The 19,330-nt window shown below is 32.7% G+C and overlaps 1 protein-coding gene across 1 annotated transcript in view; it reads left to right on the top strand.

The window, feature by feature from the left end:
* The first annotated feature begins 4,473 nt into the window (after nucleotides 1-4,473).
* Nucleotides 4,474-19,330, top strand: part of LOC128672866 (collagen alpha-2(V) chain-like) — a 65,868-nt gene continuing 51,011 nt past the window's right edge. The window contains exon 1 of the mRNA XM_053750344.1: nucleotides 4,474-4,652. Coding sequence (XP_053606319.1) covers nucleotides 4,627-4,652 — 26 coding nt within the window. The 5' untranslated portion in view covers nucleotides 4,474-4,626. The remainder of the gene's footprint in view (nucleotides 4,653-19,330) is intronic.

Raw genomic sequence — 19,330 nt, 5'->3', positions numbered from 1 at the left:
TACAATATACCTACAGTTTTCGTGTCGTAAACGACAATTGTCGTTTGTTGCAACTGTAAAACGTACAGCCCATTTTATTGCACACGAATTGTCTCTCTGAGAATCTGTGGCTGTAAAACCATGCCGTAATTGCTATTGTAAATTAGGATTACGTATTCTACCGCCATCTAGCAGCCGTATACACTGAACTGAAATTATTTACTTTTATCATAAACGATGTGAATGAGTTGCCTATTTCAGATTCTCAGATGATTCAATTTAGGGCCATCCGACCAAGGGTTGAAATCTGCGCTCTTCGTTTATGCACCTTGACCAGAAATCACTATCTGCTGGTGAAAACCGTATGTATGAAAACCCGCCCAGTTTTCCGTACTTTCCGTAAGTTATTTTTAAGTATAAATGTAATGTGACATTTTCTTCTTAATATTATTGAATAATCTATGGCAAAAAATCGTATATATATACGTAATATCGACGTTTTCCTACAACGGAAGCAAGTGGCGGTCGATAAAAACCGCTATACATGATTCAGATTGGTGTACAAACTCACAAGGCACGACTAGGATTCATATCACACTATCTATTGGTGAAAACCATTTAAGGCAGACAGACGTGAATTGGAGACTATTTATGAAATGAAAGATTTTCTTATGGTTATTGATGAGCTATTGCCAACTAACATTGAATATTATGAGATGAATGTCAGCTACATGCGGTTGATATGACATTTGCGATTACACCCTATACTATGGTAAACTAATTCGCAGGTTTCCTTGCGAAGTTTCCCTTCACAGGAAGCAACCTGAGTTGACCGCAAGTTGAGTTCAACCTGGGACCTGCTGATCACAAGGGTCTTCATCATCGGACCACTATTAAATTTATATTAAATATTAATTAAAGAAAAAAGAACAATTAAATATTAAACATAGACGCCGTTTTGAACTGTAATTGCAAAAAGATGAAGACTGACATTCAAAAGGCTAATAGTTATGAAGACTAATCTGTGCACTATTAATCTTGCCTAAATTATTTATGTTAGTTTCTGTTTATTTCCATTTCGGTCAAGGATGTTTTTTAGTTGAGAATTGCCGCCATAAATGATTGTGTCGGTACTAGATCAATAAAAAATCCAGCAGTACTTAATGAGTATACCATAAATCATTAAAAAATATTATATAACTAGCTACTGCCTGCTGCTTCGCCGGCGTGTTTTTCTCATGGAAAAATCTTTACGATATGAAATATACTATATGTACTATGTGCCCTATGTCCTTGCCCGTACTTCAATCTATTAGTATGCAAAATTTTAAAAAGATTGGCTAAGAAGATAAAGCGTAAAGATATCAAACAAACTTACTCTCGCATAATGAGACAGAGTTCTAATATACCATATAATTAATATACCAACAGTTAAAATACCATACTACTTTATAACATTTGATAGCCACATGTGCAATGATCCATTCAGTAATAAATTATTCTACAGCCCATATTGTAATACAATTTATAGCTTCCATAATATAATTTTAGTACGTTAAGAATGACAAACAACCAGTACTAAAGACTTATATATATATATTTTACCCTCATTTTTATGTATGCGCCAGTGAGACAAACTTTATATAAAAAGGCTTTCTAGTCACCTTATTTACTCTTATTAAATAACATACAGGATGGCTTTCTACGCATCAGCCAACTTTTAACGGTAGGCTTAGTATCAAACTCCCAATAAGAATTAAATGAAAAATAAACATACATTTTCGAGTTACCATACCTACTAAGTCCATTCAGCTGATCCGCCAATTTGTACGGGAAAGCAAAAAAAAACCTGTCAACTTTTGTTATTGATTTCTGTGGATAATCTACTCTATATACCTTCTTCAAAATATTAGACTTTTTAAACATCGAACATCAAATGAAGAGATAAACATAATCTTTTCACCATTATTCTGATAGAGATTATTAAATTCAATGGACTGATGACACGTTAAAATCAATATCCACGTCGGATGTATGGATCATTAGGTTTGGTCGTTAGCACGATGACATGGTGAAATATATGTGGCCCAAATCGCCATTGTTTGATGGCCGATAGAGAATTGTGTTATTAAAGTTAAAAGCTTTGATGGCATATAAATACCACTCGTAATCCTACTTATAAATGCGAAAGTTTGTGAGGATGTGTGTATGTATGTTTGTTACTCTTTCATGCAAAATCTACTAAACCGATTGTTATGAAATTTGGTACACGGATAGAATATAACCTGAAATAACACATAGGGTACTTTTTATTCCGAAATTTCCACGGAAGCGAAACCCCGTGGCGCAGCTAAATTTATATAAAAAAACGCTTTTGACTAATTGTGAACATTTATATATAATTCTATATGTTGCCCGGGGCTTCGCTCCCGTAAGAATTTTGAAATAAAATATAGCCTATAGCAATTTTGGATAATGTACCTTTCTAATGGTGAATGAATTTTTGAAATTGATATGAAATTTGAAAGTTTTGAAATTGGTTTGATAGTTTCGGATATACAAACTCACAAACACTTACCACTTTATATTTTTAGTACTTATTGAAGTATCTTTATTCATAGTTCTTAAAATACTACAAATGTCGTATAATAAAGTAGTTTCAAATATATAAAGCTCAAATAAACAGAGCTAAAAAATAACGTTGATAGAATTCGCATTAACATACAATGAGTGACATTTTGTAATTTATGATAGCACCGTGCAGGGACACACTAGTTTATGTAGCTACTAGTAACAAGTAACTAGGTGCCAATTATAAGTTTAATGCAATCACACATTGCCGCCAACTTCTAATAACGTAAACTTGACTAGGAAATAAATTAATTGAGAGAAAATATGAAAAAAGTATACAACGAACATACTATCTCAGGTCTGATTCTCACTCAATGTTCACTTCATAAATTTTTCTTTATTTTTTAAAATATTTTGAGCTAGTTTACGATCATATTCATTCGATTGGCAATAGCAAAATGTTATATTAATATTTATATAAAATAACTATAAATTGTTTACTACGTAAGCTTGAGATGTCTCCTCCGTGTGGTATACACGGAGTAGACACGATACGTGTCAACTTCTATAGCGCGTACAAACAAAGACTTATTGCATTATTTTACGGATTATTATTTATTTCTACAGTTTGCCGATTGTAGCACAATATACGACCAAATCTACACGGATAAAAAAATGCTAATAACTTGTAAAGATTAGCATTTACTTAATTTACATATAGGTAATATTTATCTCTCAATGCACGTAGGTACACTTTGAAATAAATTATATTTTTAATACATTTATTTAAGTTAAATGTGTCATTAGCATTCTATCTAACATTTTATGTTTTCAATATTCTAAACATGAGTATTTAAATAATAGATACGTGCTTTATAGTATTTTAGGGTTCCGTGGCAAAATAGCAATAACGGATCCCTTATACCTTCGTCATGTTCGTATATCCGTATGTCATAGTCATTGTATTTGTAGATTGTAGACCAAATACATACATATACCTATAGGTATATTATTGAAAACATAAAATAGGAATACAAAAATACGCTCGACTTCAAATGGTTTCATGAGAGAGATAGATGCTCTGAAATAAAAGAAGGACAACATTATTATGAATAAAAAAGTTTTTATTTCAACCACGCTCACACATTGGATCGCTTGGACTTTTTTAGATATGCAACTATACTCAATAAAAATGTCATAAAAAAATTATTATCTATTTATACATTTACATTTTATAATTATTATTTAGTTTTTTTTTACCAAAAACGGTGGCTTATGTCCAGAATACGATATCCTAGTAATAGGATATCGTATTCTGAACATAAGCATAAAGCGCTATGCTAAAGCCAGTTTATATTCAAACCCATTGATGATGTCATACGCGGACAAGAATATCAACAAAATGTAAAGATTACTTTAAATTAAAAAAAAAGACGTCAACAATTTTGTATATATAATTTTAAGTTAAAAATTCTGAATTTAAATTTGATTATTATATTTTTTTGACTTCATTTTATTTTTATGTCAAATTTGTGCACATATCATTTTTATATTGGTTTTTTGGGTTTATTTTTCGGGAAAACAGCAAAAAATACAAATAGATAGTAATATATAAATACGAGTGACTAGAAGTAGATAATTTAAAAAGTTGTAGCTTAAATAGCAATGGGTAAACCCAAGCATCGAGCAAATGATATGAAAACAACATCATAGCAATAGTGGAGAATGTATGAAGTCATATTTCTATGAATAAACTGTCAAACAAACAAATGTCAGACATTTTTCAATTAAAACAACCTACAGCGAAGATCAAAAACCCGCTATGTCATTATTAATGATTTCATGACATATTCTGTTCATGAGGAAGTCCAAGGGTGCCATAAATTAATGAAATATGTGCGACATGATGCGCTGGCGCCGCCAAATTAAATTCAGTTAGCGCCAAGGGACGAATCCGTGCGCACGAGTTGCGCGAATTCGAAATTTAATAGCATTGGTATATTTTGTGATAATGTTTCTGAAATAGCGTGGAGTGATTTTTGTGGATTAGTGCTATTTTGTGAATTGTGTCATTTGATGTATTTCAAGATGATTTTTTTAACGTAAGTTTATTTGATAAATTATATTTTAATTTTACTAAACCTACAAAATAATATTACAAAGTTTTAGAAACATTTTAAAAGAGGCTTTAGTTTTTTAAATATTATGTTAATTATTTCAATATTTTCATTTTCTAAAAATATATAAACGTAAATATTAAATTAAAAAGATGTCATTTATACATACAGTTTCATATATAATTTATAATAAATCATCTGGCATTTCATTAGTAAACGCGGAAAAAAATCATTACATTGACTAACCAAATTCATTATTATTATTTTTTATTTCGTAGGAAATATTCGTTCTTACCTTCTTCTTACGTTCCTTACAATATTCGCTTCTTCAATTACTCGTATATGCATAATTACATTTGATAATAGAAATTCCTAAATAAATATCGCTCAAGTCCATCAAACTAAATCAAGTAATTTTTTCTACATTTTAAAATGAATAAAGGAATAAAGTCGATGAACTGTATTATTATTGTAAATATTATCTCTTATCAGTCAAGGTGTTCAGTCAACTGGTGACGTACTATTATTCTATTACATTTTCTCAGTAAATTCCAAGTTATCTCGTCCGTATGATAGATACGCAACCCGGATGGTATGCGTTAACTCCGTCTAATACTTCGTCATTATTTTTTAACTTTGAATTTTTTTATTAGCAAAACTGAGGAAAGCTTTCTGTTTAATTTTTTATTAAATATATTCATATCTACTTAGTCGGTATTTAGTCCAAAGAAAAACAATAAAATAGCTGTTGTGCAATTTATTTTTACCTGTAGCACAGGTTCCTATAGCAAGTCATTAAACAGACTAGCTTACACTTAGTTATAAGTCTCAACCTTATAAAAGTGAGCAAATAAACGTTTATTTATCTTTGTCGTTTTTCTCAGCTATAAAAGCTGGTATAGGGATACTAACTATCATGAGCATAAGCCAAGTGCAGTAGTATATCTACTATTGGGGATCCAAGATGATATCTAGGGCTTCATCACCCTGCATGAATTTTCGAACTATTCTGCATGTGTTCAAAATTGCAGCTTTTTGCATACTGATATAAATATTTGGAGGAAGGTCTAACAATTTTCTAATATTCTCTGTTCCGTTACATTTACTTCCGGATATTTTTGTTTGAATAATTCATGCAGAGTTTTTCTATAGCAAGTCATGTCTGTTTCTAATCTAGTTGTAATATAATAAGAGCGCATGATGAATGTATTAATATCATTTGACCATGTCATGCGGACTCTTTGTTTTCCAGCCTTAGTGGACGCAGGTAAAAAGGCATTTACCTCCTGCGCAACATCTAAGTTTGGGTTTGAATTTATGGCTAATAGATCGGTAGGATCTTCGTCCACAGAGCTTAATGATGGTGCATATGATGCTGTGCTTGGACTGTAAGGTTCAATTATATCAGACGAGGTTTGGGGGGATATACTTCTATATCTATTACAAGTTCTCCTAGTACTTCTTCGGACCGTATTATGATGGCTGTTTGTACTTCTTTCAGTTGAATTCTGTGGACGATTGGATGTTGAGGGCAGTGTTTCATTTTCTACAACAGCTAGAAGCTGGGTAGACAATTTTTCTTTTCTTTTTCTCTCCATATGATTCCCACGAGCAGCAAGGGATTAAGAGTCAACCACGGCAGATATTATTTACCTCACAAAATCTATTAAAACAGTTAAGGAGTGGGGAGAATCAACAAAGAGAAAGTACTGTGTCACATTTACATGTTCAGTCGGGGTCGGCTAAGCCTAACCCCTTTACATAAATACCAAAAAAGGGTCAGGTTATGCTGCCCCCGACTGTACCTTAATGTACGGAGTCTATGAATTTCAAAAATTAACTAAAAAACAAAATTATATGGTCTACCCGCGCAATGCGATCTGTTCCAGCTCAAAATATTGCACGTTTCCCCCAATAGCTGCCACTGTCAATAACCAGGTTGAAACTGTTTACATAATACTAAAAATTTATGAAGATACGTGACACACTGCAGTCTACCGTGTCACGTGGACACACTACCCTAAACATTGTATCTTTAACCAAGCGAAATATTCACACACTGGTCGAAAACTAATAAAAAAATATATTCGAAAAAAAAGTAAAAAGTAACGTTCTGCTAACCAGTATTTTAATCGATTGACTGTCAATATACCATTTGATTGGCTGCTACAAATTGTTTATACTTTATTCTATGTTAGATATTGGTAGTAATAAGTTTTTGTTGAAATTATGAAATTGCATCAGGTGGTTCGTATAGCTATTCTTGTTCCTAGAAGCAGTCAAGTAATTCATATTAGATACTCAAAAGAATAACAACTTGTAACATAGTTGCTATCTCTAGTAACTGTTAATACTTGATCAATGACAGATTTACCGCTTTAGAATAATAATAAACAAATAAAAAACGTCTAACCATAATTTCTTAGACAATCAGCATTGTGTTTATGTTATTGTATAGTGTACGTACATGTATATTGTATAGTATAAGCATACATAATTTAACGTTACTTTGAACCTGGATTTGAATGTCAAATATTTGACCTAAAATCAACAAAAAAAAACTCTTCCATATTGGAAACGGGGAATAAAAAAGCCAAAGGAATAAAATGTGAAATAAAATGAAAAAAGCAATTATTGTCGTCACAGACATCCTGTTTAATTTGACGCGTAACAACAAAAATGAACCCGCGCATTTAATCATCGAAGAGCTTCCTAGACGGGAGCCGATCCTGGTTATAATATTAGACGCAACGTAGAAAATTTCATCCGTGAAGGACAAGCGGAAGGCGAAACGTAACTTGCAAAATTTTTATAACAGAAACAAGCATCGGAACAAGTGAAAGGAAATAAAACTCGTAAAAACTGATTGATCTTATGCATATGTTTACATACTCGGCATAAACTTCATTTTCTTACGGATGTGCAAATAAAAAATCGGAATATTTCATTTGAATATCTAAGAAGCCGTGTGTCCCATGCATACTGTTAAAGGAAGTTTAGGAATATCACTAAAAATTTTCAATATTGGACGTGTATTGGCACAGCATAGATGAATGTATATTATTGTAATACGTGACTACACACTCCACCTGAAATCTGAGTCTACCATCGTCGTAATATAAAGTCTTTTATGGTCATAACGTTTTGGAAAAGTATAATAAGTATTTTGTTGCACATTTACGGGGAAAATTTCTGGGTTCGTATTCAAAATATATTTTTTTATATTATTGAGTAACCAATAGGCCTACCTGACGATACGTATGTCCGTCAGTCTATAGAGGCTTGTAATAACAGCGTGTCACACATATATCCTATTCTAAACCTAATAAACAAATTTACTTTCTCATTTTATTTGTAGTAGAATAATTATTATTATTCTAATCATAATAAAAAGTAAAGTTTGTTTACTGGTTACCTCTTCACGCTTTATATATTTACACTGAGCCAATCTCGAAATGCTGCCAATCAGAAAATGACATGAAGTAAGTACAATTAAATTATGGCGTGTGGTTCCGCCCTAGAATAGGACCAATACATATCCTCATGGACTAAGGGACACACAACCTAGGCTGCTGATAGGCAACAATAGCATTAGGAGGTTTGCGTCAGGCAGGCGGGCGGTTGTAAAATCATAGCCAAATATTCAAAATTTTTTTTTTTTTTACACTGAACCCAGGCTTCGTGGCTTCATAAACCAGAACGCAACCGAGAGCAGAGATGAGAGGGAACTACAATAAATATAAATTATTGTAAAAAATATCCCTTGCAGTATTCAATGAAAATTTTGTTAGTGGATCATAAACTAAATAGGTATATAATAATAATTGTATTTTACAAAATACTGAGAAATTCAATGAATACCATAAACAGCAACCTTATAAATAACTCAACACGAACAAGCTGTTATTAGCTTTTAAAAACAATTTAACCACTTGAAATTCTTAAGCTCCTTGAAAATGATCTGCATGGCTTGAGTAGGCAGATAATTTTTGACCCTCATCTGTCATTCTTAAGATGAATATAAATAAAATATCTATTAATTGAATGCAGCAGACAAGAAATCGTGAATGACCTACGTCTAACCTATGTATGAGAAACAAAAAATGATTAAACAACATTTATGATTTTGACATTAGATCCAGTACAATAAAAGTGATTGATTACGCAAAAATAATGTCATTTTCAAGGCGCCTAATGCGAAATACATGTTAAACAAAAACGACGTGGCCCACTCGGCAATGTGCCATGTGAATATGGATCATTCTGCCAATCATGTAATATTGTTACAAAATATATTTTAAAAATATTTTGTCGTTTTTTTTATTTAATTTTTTGACTGTACTTAAAGCCAGCAAGGGACTATTTTATGTCAAAAACAATGATCGAATGTCCCATCTATCATAAAATTTGCTGAGGTCCAGCATTAGCTTATATTTTATAAAACTACTAAGCAAATAAGCATGATGGGAAGTGGTCACCGCAGCCAATGGATGCCTGGAAAATCAGGGAAGTTGGTTGTGGCTTAAGGTCTATTGCCACAGTACCTTATTATTACACTATCTCTTTCACCCTCGAACCAACAAGCACAACTCAGATAGATGAGTGTAAGGTACCCAACCTACACCTAGCTCTGTTATATCAGAATGATAAGAGACGCACAATAAATGTAAAAGGAAAGACCATAATGTGTCGGTTTTAGTTGTGCTACAAATAATAAATTCCTATATTTCTTTCGTAAAAAAATATTATTAGTCATTTTATTATAGAGTTTAATTGCATATACGTAAGTGCATAGCTATTACAACGTAGGTAGCAATTGCATATTGCAAACAAAAGAGTATTGTGTACTTATACGATTCAATATTACTCATCCCCGTAAACCAGAAATGCATGTATGCAAAGCGTTGTTTGTGGTTGTTGCCAAGTTTGTTTTTTTTTATACAACACAAAGCTGGCATAGAATAGAATCTAGGTCTAAATACAGGTAGGTAGTACAAATTGACAAAGATAAAATTGAACTGGCGGTTCGGCGGCCGCAAAGAAAAACGGAAATGTTTTGAAAGTATTTTTCACTGTCAATTTATTTAACAGTAGCGACACCATTCTGACGCTTTGGTACGTCAATTTAAAATAATCAAATACTATAATTAAATATCACTTTAATTCATAAGTTTTATTAATTATGAGATTCACCATTTTCATTTAAGTATATTAGAAATGCTATTGGCCTTTAAAATTCGTGACATCACAATATATTACTGTTATAATATATTCCATATAAAATATTTATTATTTTTAGAAAAATGTATCTAATTCATGGAATTACTTGCATGTTCTGATTTGATTAGTTGAAGAATAGCCAGTTTCCTGAATGTTTTTTGTTTGAGGTAGATGTTTTAATTATAAGTCAGTAATTAAATTAATATGTTTTAATTATATTGTCATAGATAAAAAATATAAAAAGAACTTGATTTTCAGTTACGTCACACGAATTGTTCACAACGAGAATAATTTGTAGTAGTCGGTTCTTGAATATGTAATTTGTTTTAATTTACATTCAAATTACATAAATTTAAGGCCTTTTAAAAAGATAAGGATAATAAATATTAAGTAACTATTTAAAAACAAAACGTGTACGATTGTAACGACTAGGTATTCGAGTCAAATTTTAAATCTCAAATATTAGCCAACAAATGGCAGCGGGAAACAGGAAATTGAACTAAAGATGAGAAAAAATGCGAATTTGAATCATATAATATCTTACAGAGTACGCGATAAAAAGTTACTGAGATTTTGCTATGAAATTTACGCGGGCGAAGCCGTGGGTCTCAAATATTAATCAACAAATGTGTGGGTGGTATTTTTATTTTTATAAAATCCATTTTTTTACGTTAGTAGTATCGAGTTTTGGAGATGGGTGAGACGACACGTTACCGCATAGACGATAACATAACCTTAGAAAAAACTGTATAAAATTAGAAAAAATATATATTAATTAACGGAAAAATATTTTAAAAAATGGTTTGTCAAAATATTTCCGAGATCTGTGCTCCGGATGCACCTAGTATTTTTTTGTAGATAAAAAAAAACGAATGAATCATCCACACAAATCTTGAGTAACGGTAAGTACATTGACCGATACTTGATTTGTGGGTCACAGCCACAGATAACTTGAACGATAATCATTTGCAAATATTGGCAGTGCCTATTACAGGTAAATTTTCGGGCTATTGCGACTATCACATGAAGCTAACTGTACTTATGGTATGGTTCAGCACAAAATCACTCTATGACCACATCATTGTTTAATATAATCGGAACAGTTGACAATAGATTGAAAATTAATGTTTCGTAAAAAAAAACATACTTTAGAAGTATCGAGTTTTGGAGATCGGTGAGACGACACGTTACCGCAAAGTCGAAGGATAAAATTAGAAAAAAAATATAGCTAGTCAGGTTGTTTATTTCCAAAATAATTGAACAAACGTTATCCATACCAATCCATACTATATAATATTATAAAGAGAAAAGATTTGTATTTTTGTTTGTAATTGAGAATTGATTTGATTTTAATTGATTTCATTCACTCCTTACGACAGCCATGCGACATTTTTAAGATTAGTTGGTGGTACCAAATAACGCGATTCATTTTAGGTTCCTATACTGAACTGCCCTACAATTGAATCGTTTTGTAATAGTTGATGGTGCCCCCCCCTGACATTAGCAAGTTTACACGTGACAGGTCACGTCCACAGATACTTAGCAGAAGCACTCTGCTTGTTACGTTTAGTTCACATTCATAAAAATCGGACAAAAGTGTAATCCATAATAACACATACTTCGTTTAGGTAAAGTACTTGTTTTATGGACTAAGGACCTAGGTGAAGCAGCCAGTAACCATTTTTATTAAGAAAAAAGCGAATTATTTTTTCGGTGTATTCTTTCAAAAATTTAAACTATTATATTATTATTATTTAAACTATTATTATTTATATAAAATAGTTTATCATATACACTGATATCATCTCATCTTCAGGACACTAAAGTCGCGACAGGTGATTGACTTAAAAAAATAATATAATATATTATTTGTAAACAATAAGATAAATAAATAGAAGAAAACGATATACTTTTCAGATTGTTCGATATGTTCAAACTCGTGTCAGTCAACTAACCCAGTTTATACTATTCAACAATGATACCAAGCCCTAACCCATATTATCGTAAGCGTCTGTACAACATTCCTAGATAACTTTCAGTTAAGACACGTTTCGTTTACAAAGTTGGTATGTAATTCAATACTTTACTGTATGACATCATTAGAGATTGTTTCAATAGAGAAACGGTGTGTAGGGAATTTAATATGTAGAAGACGCATATACTTGCTTCTTATCGGCGGCGTTGTTTGTGGCCCTGGAGCCGCTCTATTTGTGATCAACTTCAACAATTCCAGGAACTTTAGACAACAATATACGTAGTCTTAGCCGTGGTCGTCATATAGCTACCGATGTTAAGAATGGACGATTTGATGAGATATCAAGAAGATCATTATCAGGAAAGTAGGTAAAGGATTATGCATAAGAAGACTTCTAATCTAATATACTAATCTAAATATACTAATCACAAGAGATCTAAAAAAACATGCAATTGAGTTCTAAATTTCACCATATTTAATTTTTTTTTTCACAAATAAGTATCAGCGGTTTGGATCTAAATACCGCTTAATTTTCACCCTACTACCACAAGATTAGGGTAAAATACCAATGTCTAATAAAATACCAGATTTAATGTTATCACGGGATTATGTTCAAAATTGAGTTTGAGGAGTAATATTCGGGCGCTCCAAATAAATTTCAAACTTTCGCGTAGAGTTTTGAGAAAAAATATAGAATGAGACTCGGTGAAAAACCACTGTAGTGACAGTGGTTGGTTATCAGTAAATTAGATATCAATTAAGTTTTGAAAAAGTATTTTACCTAGGTATAAATAACACACTAACTAGCGGCCCGTCTTGACTTCGCTCAGGTAAAGAAAATAAATTATAACCTCAACCTTCCTCTGTTCACACTTCTTCTTATTTAAGAGCTAAGCCTCTCTATCCTCGGCTTTGCTTTTAAGGTCTTGATGTTGTACGACACAACGCCTGCCTTTTCTTTCAGTTGGCTTGCATAACTCTTCCTTGGTCTCCCTGGACCTCCTCTTCCTTTTACCTTTCCTTCAAAAATAGTTTTAAATAAGGCGTCGTGTCGTATCAAGTGGCCAATCATTCTTCCCCTTGTATTTTCTATTTCTGTGAGCAGACTTCTTTTTTCGTTTACTATTCGGCGAAAACCGATTTAGATTTGTATTAGCGCAGGTTTGCACTTCACTTCTCACCATCTAATCGGTTCGAAGTGAGACGAAGCGAACCAATCACATTGCAGTGTAGTTGTCGTTGCGTCTCAATGGCGCAATGTGATTGGTTCGCTGCGTTTCACTTCGAATCGATTCGATGGTGAGAAGTGAAGTGAGGGGTTAGTGCGGGTTTGGATTTCACTTTTCGTTTTCGAGTTTATCGTGTACAGACAGACACACCGTCAGAACAGACAGGCAATAAGAGGACATTTTTTATAATATTATATATAAGGAGAATCTTGTTGTGTACAGATAAAATATAATTTAAGTTACATAATAAGTTTATATAACCCCATCTACCTAATTATGCGTTTATAATTTGATAAATTAGTTTAATATTTGTTAATTTGTGACTACAATATAATAATTTACGATCCACTAAACACCAATAACTCAAATATTCAGTTTTGGACGGCCTCCAAGTACTATACGATACGTATTATTGATGTTCATTGCAAATTTATTTTGTTGAAAACATTTGAAAACCTCATCTGAGTTAGAAATAGTGAAGTGGTTTTATTTACGTCATAAAAATATTTTAGGGAATCTATACTTCCATAATTTTCACATATTAAAAAATAATCCCTGTCGTATTTGACTAAAAAAACTCAAAAACTACCATACATATTAGTATACTGTTTTCACCACTTGATAGTGTAATTCCTGAGGTAGGTACGTGTATAATTTCTTTTATTCAAAAGTTTGTATGTTCTCTATCTATCTGTCACGGTTTCACGGCTAAACGAAAACAATTTGAAAATGCAAGTCTGAAATAAAATTAATACTATCCCCTCTGCACTTCAGGGTCGTAACAGAGCGTTGTTGGCTGCACTATATTGAATCACTGACGAAAGCGGTTTATTTTTAGAGGAAATTGTGAAAACTCATCGCGAAAACCGAGGACGTTGTCGGTCTGTCGCGTCTTCAATTAACCATATAGTTGGGTACAGACAAATATAAGTTTATAGCATCATAACATCGCCGTTATAGTAGCCACATGGGAAAGGTATTTTGGGTTACCTGACTCTCTCTTTCTCTCATCTAAGCATTTTCCCGGTTTCTTCCTCAGCCGTTGAGCGTCTCATTTTACATTTTACTCGCGTCGACATTTTATTTTCCAATTCGCACGGTCGTTGGCATCCCTAGTTGTCAGGGAAATTTACTATACTATAATCAACACACCAGTTAGTTCGAATATCTAAAAGTTGACTCTCAAGTTACTACTCAGGTTATTTTTAAAAAACTAGAATGTAGGTTAATTGACCTCCTAAACCTCTGGATGTGTGTGCCCTGTGGCATTATTTACTTAGTACCTAACTCCAGGTTATGGCTTGCCTCATGAATACTCTAATTCTTTTCTTCTTTCTTCTCAATACCACATGTTTTCGGTTGCATGAAGGGTTGTGAAACTGCAGAGCCTAAGGTCATTGTTTTTACGATTGAATTGTAGAGTTTGCTTTTTAGCAAACCCTACAATTCGAGTTCGGCTGTGATTTAACAATCGGTCAGCTGCTGGTATTGTTGAATATTAGCTGCTAAGACTGTGTCCCTTAATCGCCTCGCATGACACCCACGCGGGGATAAGGTGTAGTCCTATTCCCGGGCGGAACCACACGCCAGCTACAATTAAATTCTTCAATTTGAACCGGAATATTATTTGTATCTATTAGTATAGAATTACAAATTATCAGACAAACCTTCAGACAATGTAACATCGTATGTGGTCGTGTCATTTCAAAATGTTACTGTTATATGGCAGAGTTCCAGTGAGAATATTCTAAAATATTCTGATAGATTTATGGTTATTGATGCCAAAAGTCGAGCGTGGAAGATTTCGATTCGTTAATTGAGCTTTTGTTACTATGTCAAAGTATTTTCCATCTATTTTTAACATTTGTCATTGGTGTTGTTTAATTTAATCAATGAAACAGATTTGCGTAATATATTCTCATAGAATTTAGAACTGTGCAAACAAAATAGAAGTGGTGTGCCGCCTCAATATGCTCGAGTTTTCGTTATTAGACTTTTGGATGATGTCTATATATTGATTAGGTACATACAGTTATTCTTAATGATAGTCCAAGTACCCTCATAAACGTACACTCTCATTACATAGAATGGCACTTCTATAAATCCTAAATTCTGTGGGCTGTATTCTTTTCATGGAATTAGTAGGTACTTACTAAATGATCGTAAGGCTCGAAGTACTTACTAAATCCATGATTTTTTGCATTATGTGACGTTGTTTGACGACCTCGGTGGTGCAGTGGTAAAGTGCTTGCCTCTGAACCAGAGGTTCTGGGTTCGATCCCCGGTCGGGTAATGATGGAAAATTATATTTTTCTGATTGGCCCGGATCTTGGATGTTTATCTATAAATGTATTTGTTATAAATATAAGATATATAGTATCGTTGAGTTATTATACCATAACACAAGTCTTAAACTTACTTTGAGGCTAGCTCAATCTGTGTGATTTTTCTGTCCTAATATATTTATTTTATTTGTGACAAACAAAATTATAAAATCTCGTGTACATCGATTTCCTGTGCAACACTTTTACTACAAGGTTGTATAGATTTGTAACGCTTGCGTGTATACACGCATAAGTTATAAGTTATATTTTCCACACAATTTTGCTGTGCAGGTCCAGAATGTGCATTCGGTATGTACAGATATTAAAATATGTATTAAATTACCTGAAAATTAAGAAGTAGATAATTTGCCATATTTCTAGTTGGACCCACTATTTTGATTCACATCTATAGTATTGATCCTGGTATATTTTTTCTTCCTCTTCAAACCTAAATTTATATTTATGACTTAATATAATAATTAAATAATAATTTTAAGTCATATTGAGCATTAGTATACGTTGATTTACGTGAGGAAGGCGGCCGATTGTAAAATCAGAGCCTAATCTTCAAAATTTTAAAGTTTTTTTTTTACACTGACCGCGGGCTTCGTGGCGTCAACCCCGAACGGAACATGCGGAGGTAAGAAATTGAGCACCCAAAATGTTTTGCTAAAATAAATGAAATAGAAATACATAATAAATATGATTGATCGTGGGTGAATGAATACGGAACATTGGTTTCACTCCATTGTCGTATCTTCTTCGAGCCACGACTAATGTTTTTCCGATATCGCCCGCTTTAAAGTGCATTTCATTTCAAATATAAGGAGCAGAGATCCTTTTAAATATTGTCTGGATTTAATGTCTTCTCTGAGTCATTTTTGTTGGAGGGAAAATATGTGATTTTTAATCCCACTAATACTATAAAGGCGAAAGTTTGTGAGTATGCTTGTTATTTCTTCACGTTCGGTTGGGAATTTTTTTATGAAATTTGGTAGGTATTGAGATACCTTAGAATAACACATAGGGTTCCTTTAGGATTTGGGCATTTTTAAATAAGCTGGTAATATCTCGTGTAGGTGTAGGTGCAGGTGCAGGTGAGGTCATAGGTATATAAAATGAAGTAGGACAGTCAAATGATATCAAGCTACTCTGCGTGGAACTAGATCAAGACTTCGCGAAACTAATTACTCTCTATCTAAACTGATCTCTCTACGAAATCTGATTCTCATGTATTTCTGTCGCCAAATAGTGCTTGCAGTGTTGTACTCCGGCCGATTTGAAGAGTGAGAGAGGCAGTTATACTACCAATTACAGGGTACTTTGACAAAAGACATTAGGCCACGAAGTGGGCAACACATCAGTAACTCGACTTGTGATGATGATGATTGCGATGTAAGCTTACTTCAGGATAAACACACACTCCTTTGCCTACTATGTTATTAAAATTAAAATTGATTTTACTGAATACTATTATTCCTGTCTGGGCCTGGTGGATGTGCTGGTTTGATGTTGTCAAGGATGATATGGGTGCCAGTGGTCTGTCAACGAAGGAGCGAAAATTTTGCGAACGGAAAGAGAAAAGGAAAGCGATTGTGCTTGGGCTCCGAAGCATTATGGCGGCGGAAGAAACCGGGAAATCGCTTGGATGAGACTATCTTTACTCAATAAAACTTGAACTCCGGAAAATAAGCGCACCAATACCTACTTAATTCCTTTTAAAATCTCTTATAACAGAGATGCAACGAGAGCCCTCTAATTACTGCAAGTTAACCTGAACGGCGTTGTAAAACACCTAATATTAAAATCAGGTTCGGTAATGACAGTTTGTCGGCAACTTAATCGAATGGAAATTGTGCTTTTCATGTGTTGTAAGTACCGCCACTTACATAATTAAGTGTAACGAGCTTGACTTGGCAGGAGTTAGGTGTGGGACACAATGGGGCTATTAACTAGAGTTGATAAACATAGAAAACACGTCGTTGTCGTTGTGCTGAAATTGACTCTATGAAGTACTTATTACTTCCTTGTAGTCGTTTACCATTTCTTATTTCATAAAATTGGTATAAAGCTACTTACTAGTAATTTCCAAATTTACCACAAAAATCGATAAATGACGTTACTGTCATACTACAAGATCCGTATAAATTTTAGCACTTGTCTTTTCAATAAATGTTATATTACACAATTCTAATCAAATATTTTTTTAATTATTTGTGAAATAGCCTATTAGAAATAAGTCATAATGTTAAGTTCACATAAAATTTAGGATAGGTTGACCTATCCTAAGATGTATGTGAAGAAATGTGAAATGAAATGTAAACAATTATGATACATTTTATTAATTCTATTTTATGAGTGCACAGTACACATTGTAGTATCGAGTCTTGTTAACGATTTGTACACTAATGAGTTTCAAGTTATAATTATCTCAATATACCACTTATCGCAATAAAGTGCTGTAATTGTACACCTATCTGTAGATATGAAATTATACTGTTAATTACATTTTCGAACGAGTTTCTCAGTCATTAGTTTTGTAGTTTGGTTTTAAAATAAAAAGAAATATCCTTAAACATAAGTTTTTTTCGGATATATTTTATAAATTAAAAAACAAGAAAAAATTCTACTTATGTTTATTTCTTGTAAACATCATTTATGTAATTTATATTGTGTGTGCCTCTACCCTTATTTTTCTGTTACATTGCACCTTGTTACTGTCGATTCTTTTCAAATTATGACAATTAAAGCGTAGTTGCATCGAATTAGTAACATTTAAAATATATTTATATAAGGCTGAATGAAATGCATATTATTTAATCGTTGAAAACAAGCTTCGATAGTGCTTAGTGTGGGCCGTAAAGTGTTGTCCAATTATTTATTTAATATTAATAACATGAAAAAACTACAAAAAATATTTTTTGTAAAAATAAAAAACAATACGTTATTCTAGTAGTTTTATTACGTTTCTGAAAGTAAAGCCTTCATTGAATTAGTTCGTAAATACATTTAATATCGAAATTCTCACGGTAACAAAACCACGGACCGTAGTAAAATTAACGAAAGCCATTCGTTGCACCAACATTTGACTGCCATGACTAGCCAGCATGGAACTGCACTTCGACCTAATAAATTAGCATCGGATATTAGCTTGGTATATAAATGCTCTCTGCTCTGTTGCGGGGTTATACTGCCTCTTAAGACCTAATTTATTTGAGACAACTTAGTGGCCGAGAAATGTTTATTGAGCTGTGAATTCTTTACTTTTTATTATTATTATTACGACGTATGATACACGGGAATCACTCCCGTTGGGTTTGGTTCATAGATTTATAATGTAGCAAATGTTCCTACACCATTTTTGCAAGAAACAGATTTCAACATGCGCAAATTAAATTTGGTATATAGATAAAAACTCTTATTTTCTACTATTTCACACAAAACTGTAATAATATAGCTAACAAAAGAAAAATACCATTGTGCCACAGAATAAGAAAATGGGTACAGCTCAGCTATAGTGTTACCGAGGCGAGTAATCGCAAATTTTCAGCTGACATTGATGAGGCTTGAGAAATTAAATTTAAGTATGTATTTTTAACCTAGTGGAACAGATTTTAACCTACAACTGTTTGGTGTCAATGAAAAGCAACTGTATTTTTGTACATTAGCAAAAAAAAAGCGAATGAAGTTGACGACTCATTGAGACTGTGCCAAAATTAAATAAAGATCGTATTTTTTGTTATACTGAAATTAGAAAAGTATTAAATGTCATCTTATTAATACTACTCCCACGGTTCCGTTAAAAATAGTGAAAAGTCAATTCTCTTGAAATCCTTCTAGTTGTAATAGGTTACAATGCCAGAAGGGCTTACCATTATTGTTTTTTTATATAATTTTTGTCTAGTAATACAACAA

Source organism: Plodia interpunctella, chromosome 10 (genome assembly GCF_027563975.2).
Source record: "Plodia interpunctella isolate USDA-ARS_2022_Savannah chromosome 10, ilPloInte3.2, whole genome shotgun sequence".
NCBI classification, from domain to species: Eukaryota; Metazoa; Arthropoda; class Insecta; order Lepidoptera; family Pyralidae; genus Plodia; species Plodia interpunctella.
The sequence above is the reverse complement of the archived record's forward strand: the minus strand, read 5'-3'. Positions and strand labels throughout refer to the sequence as shown.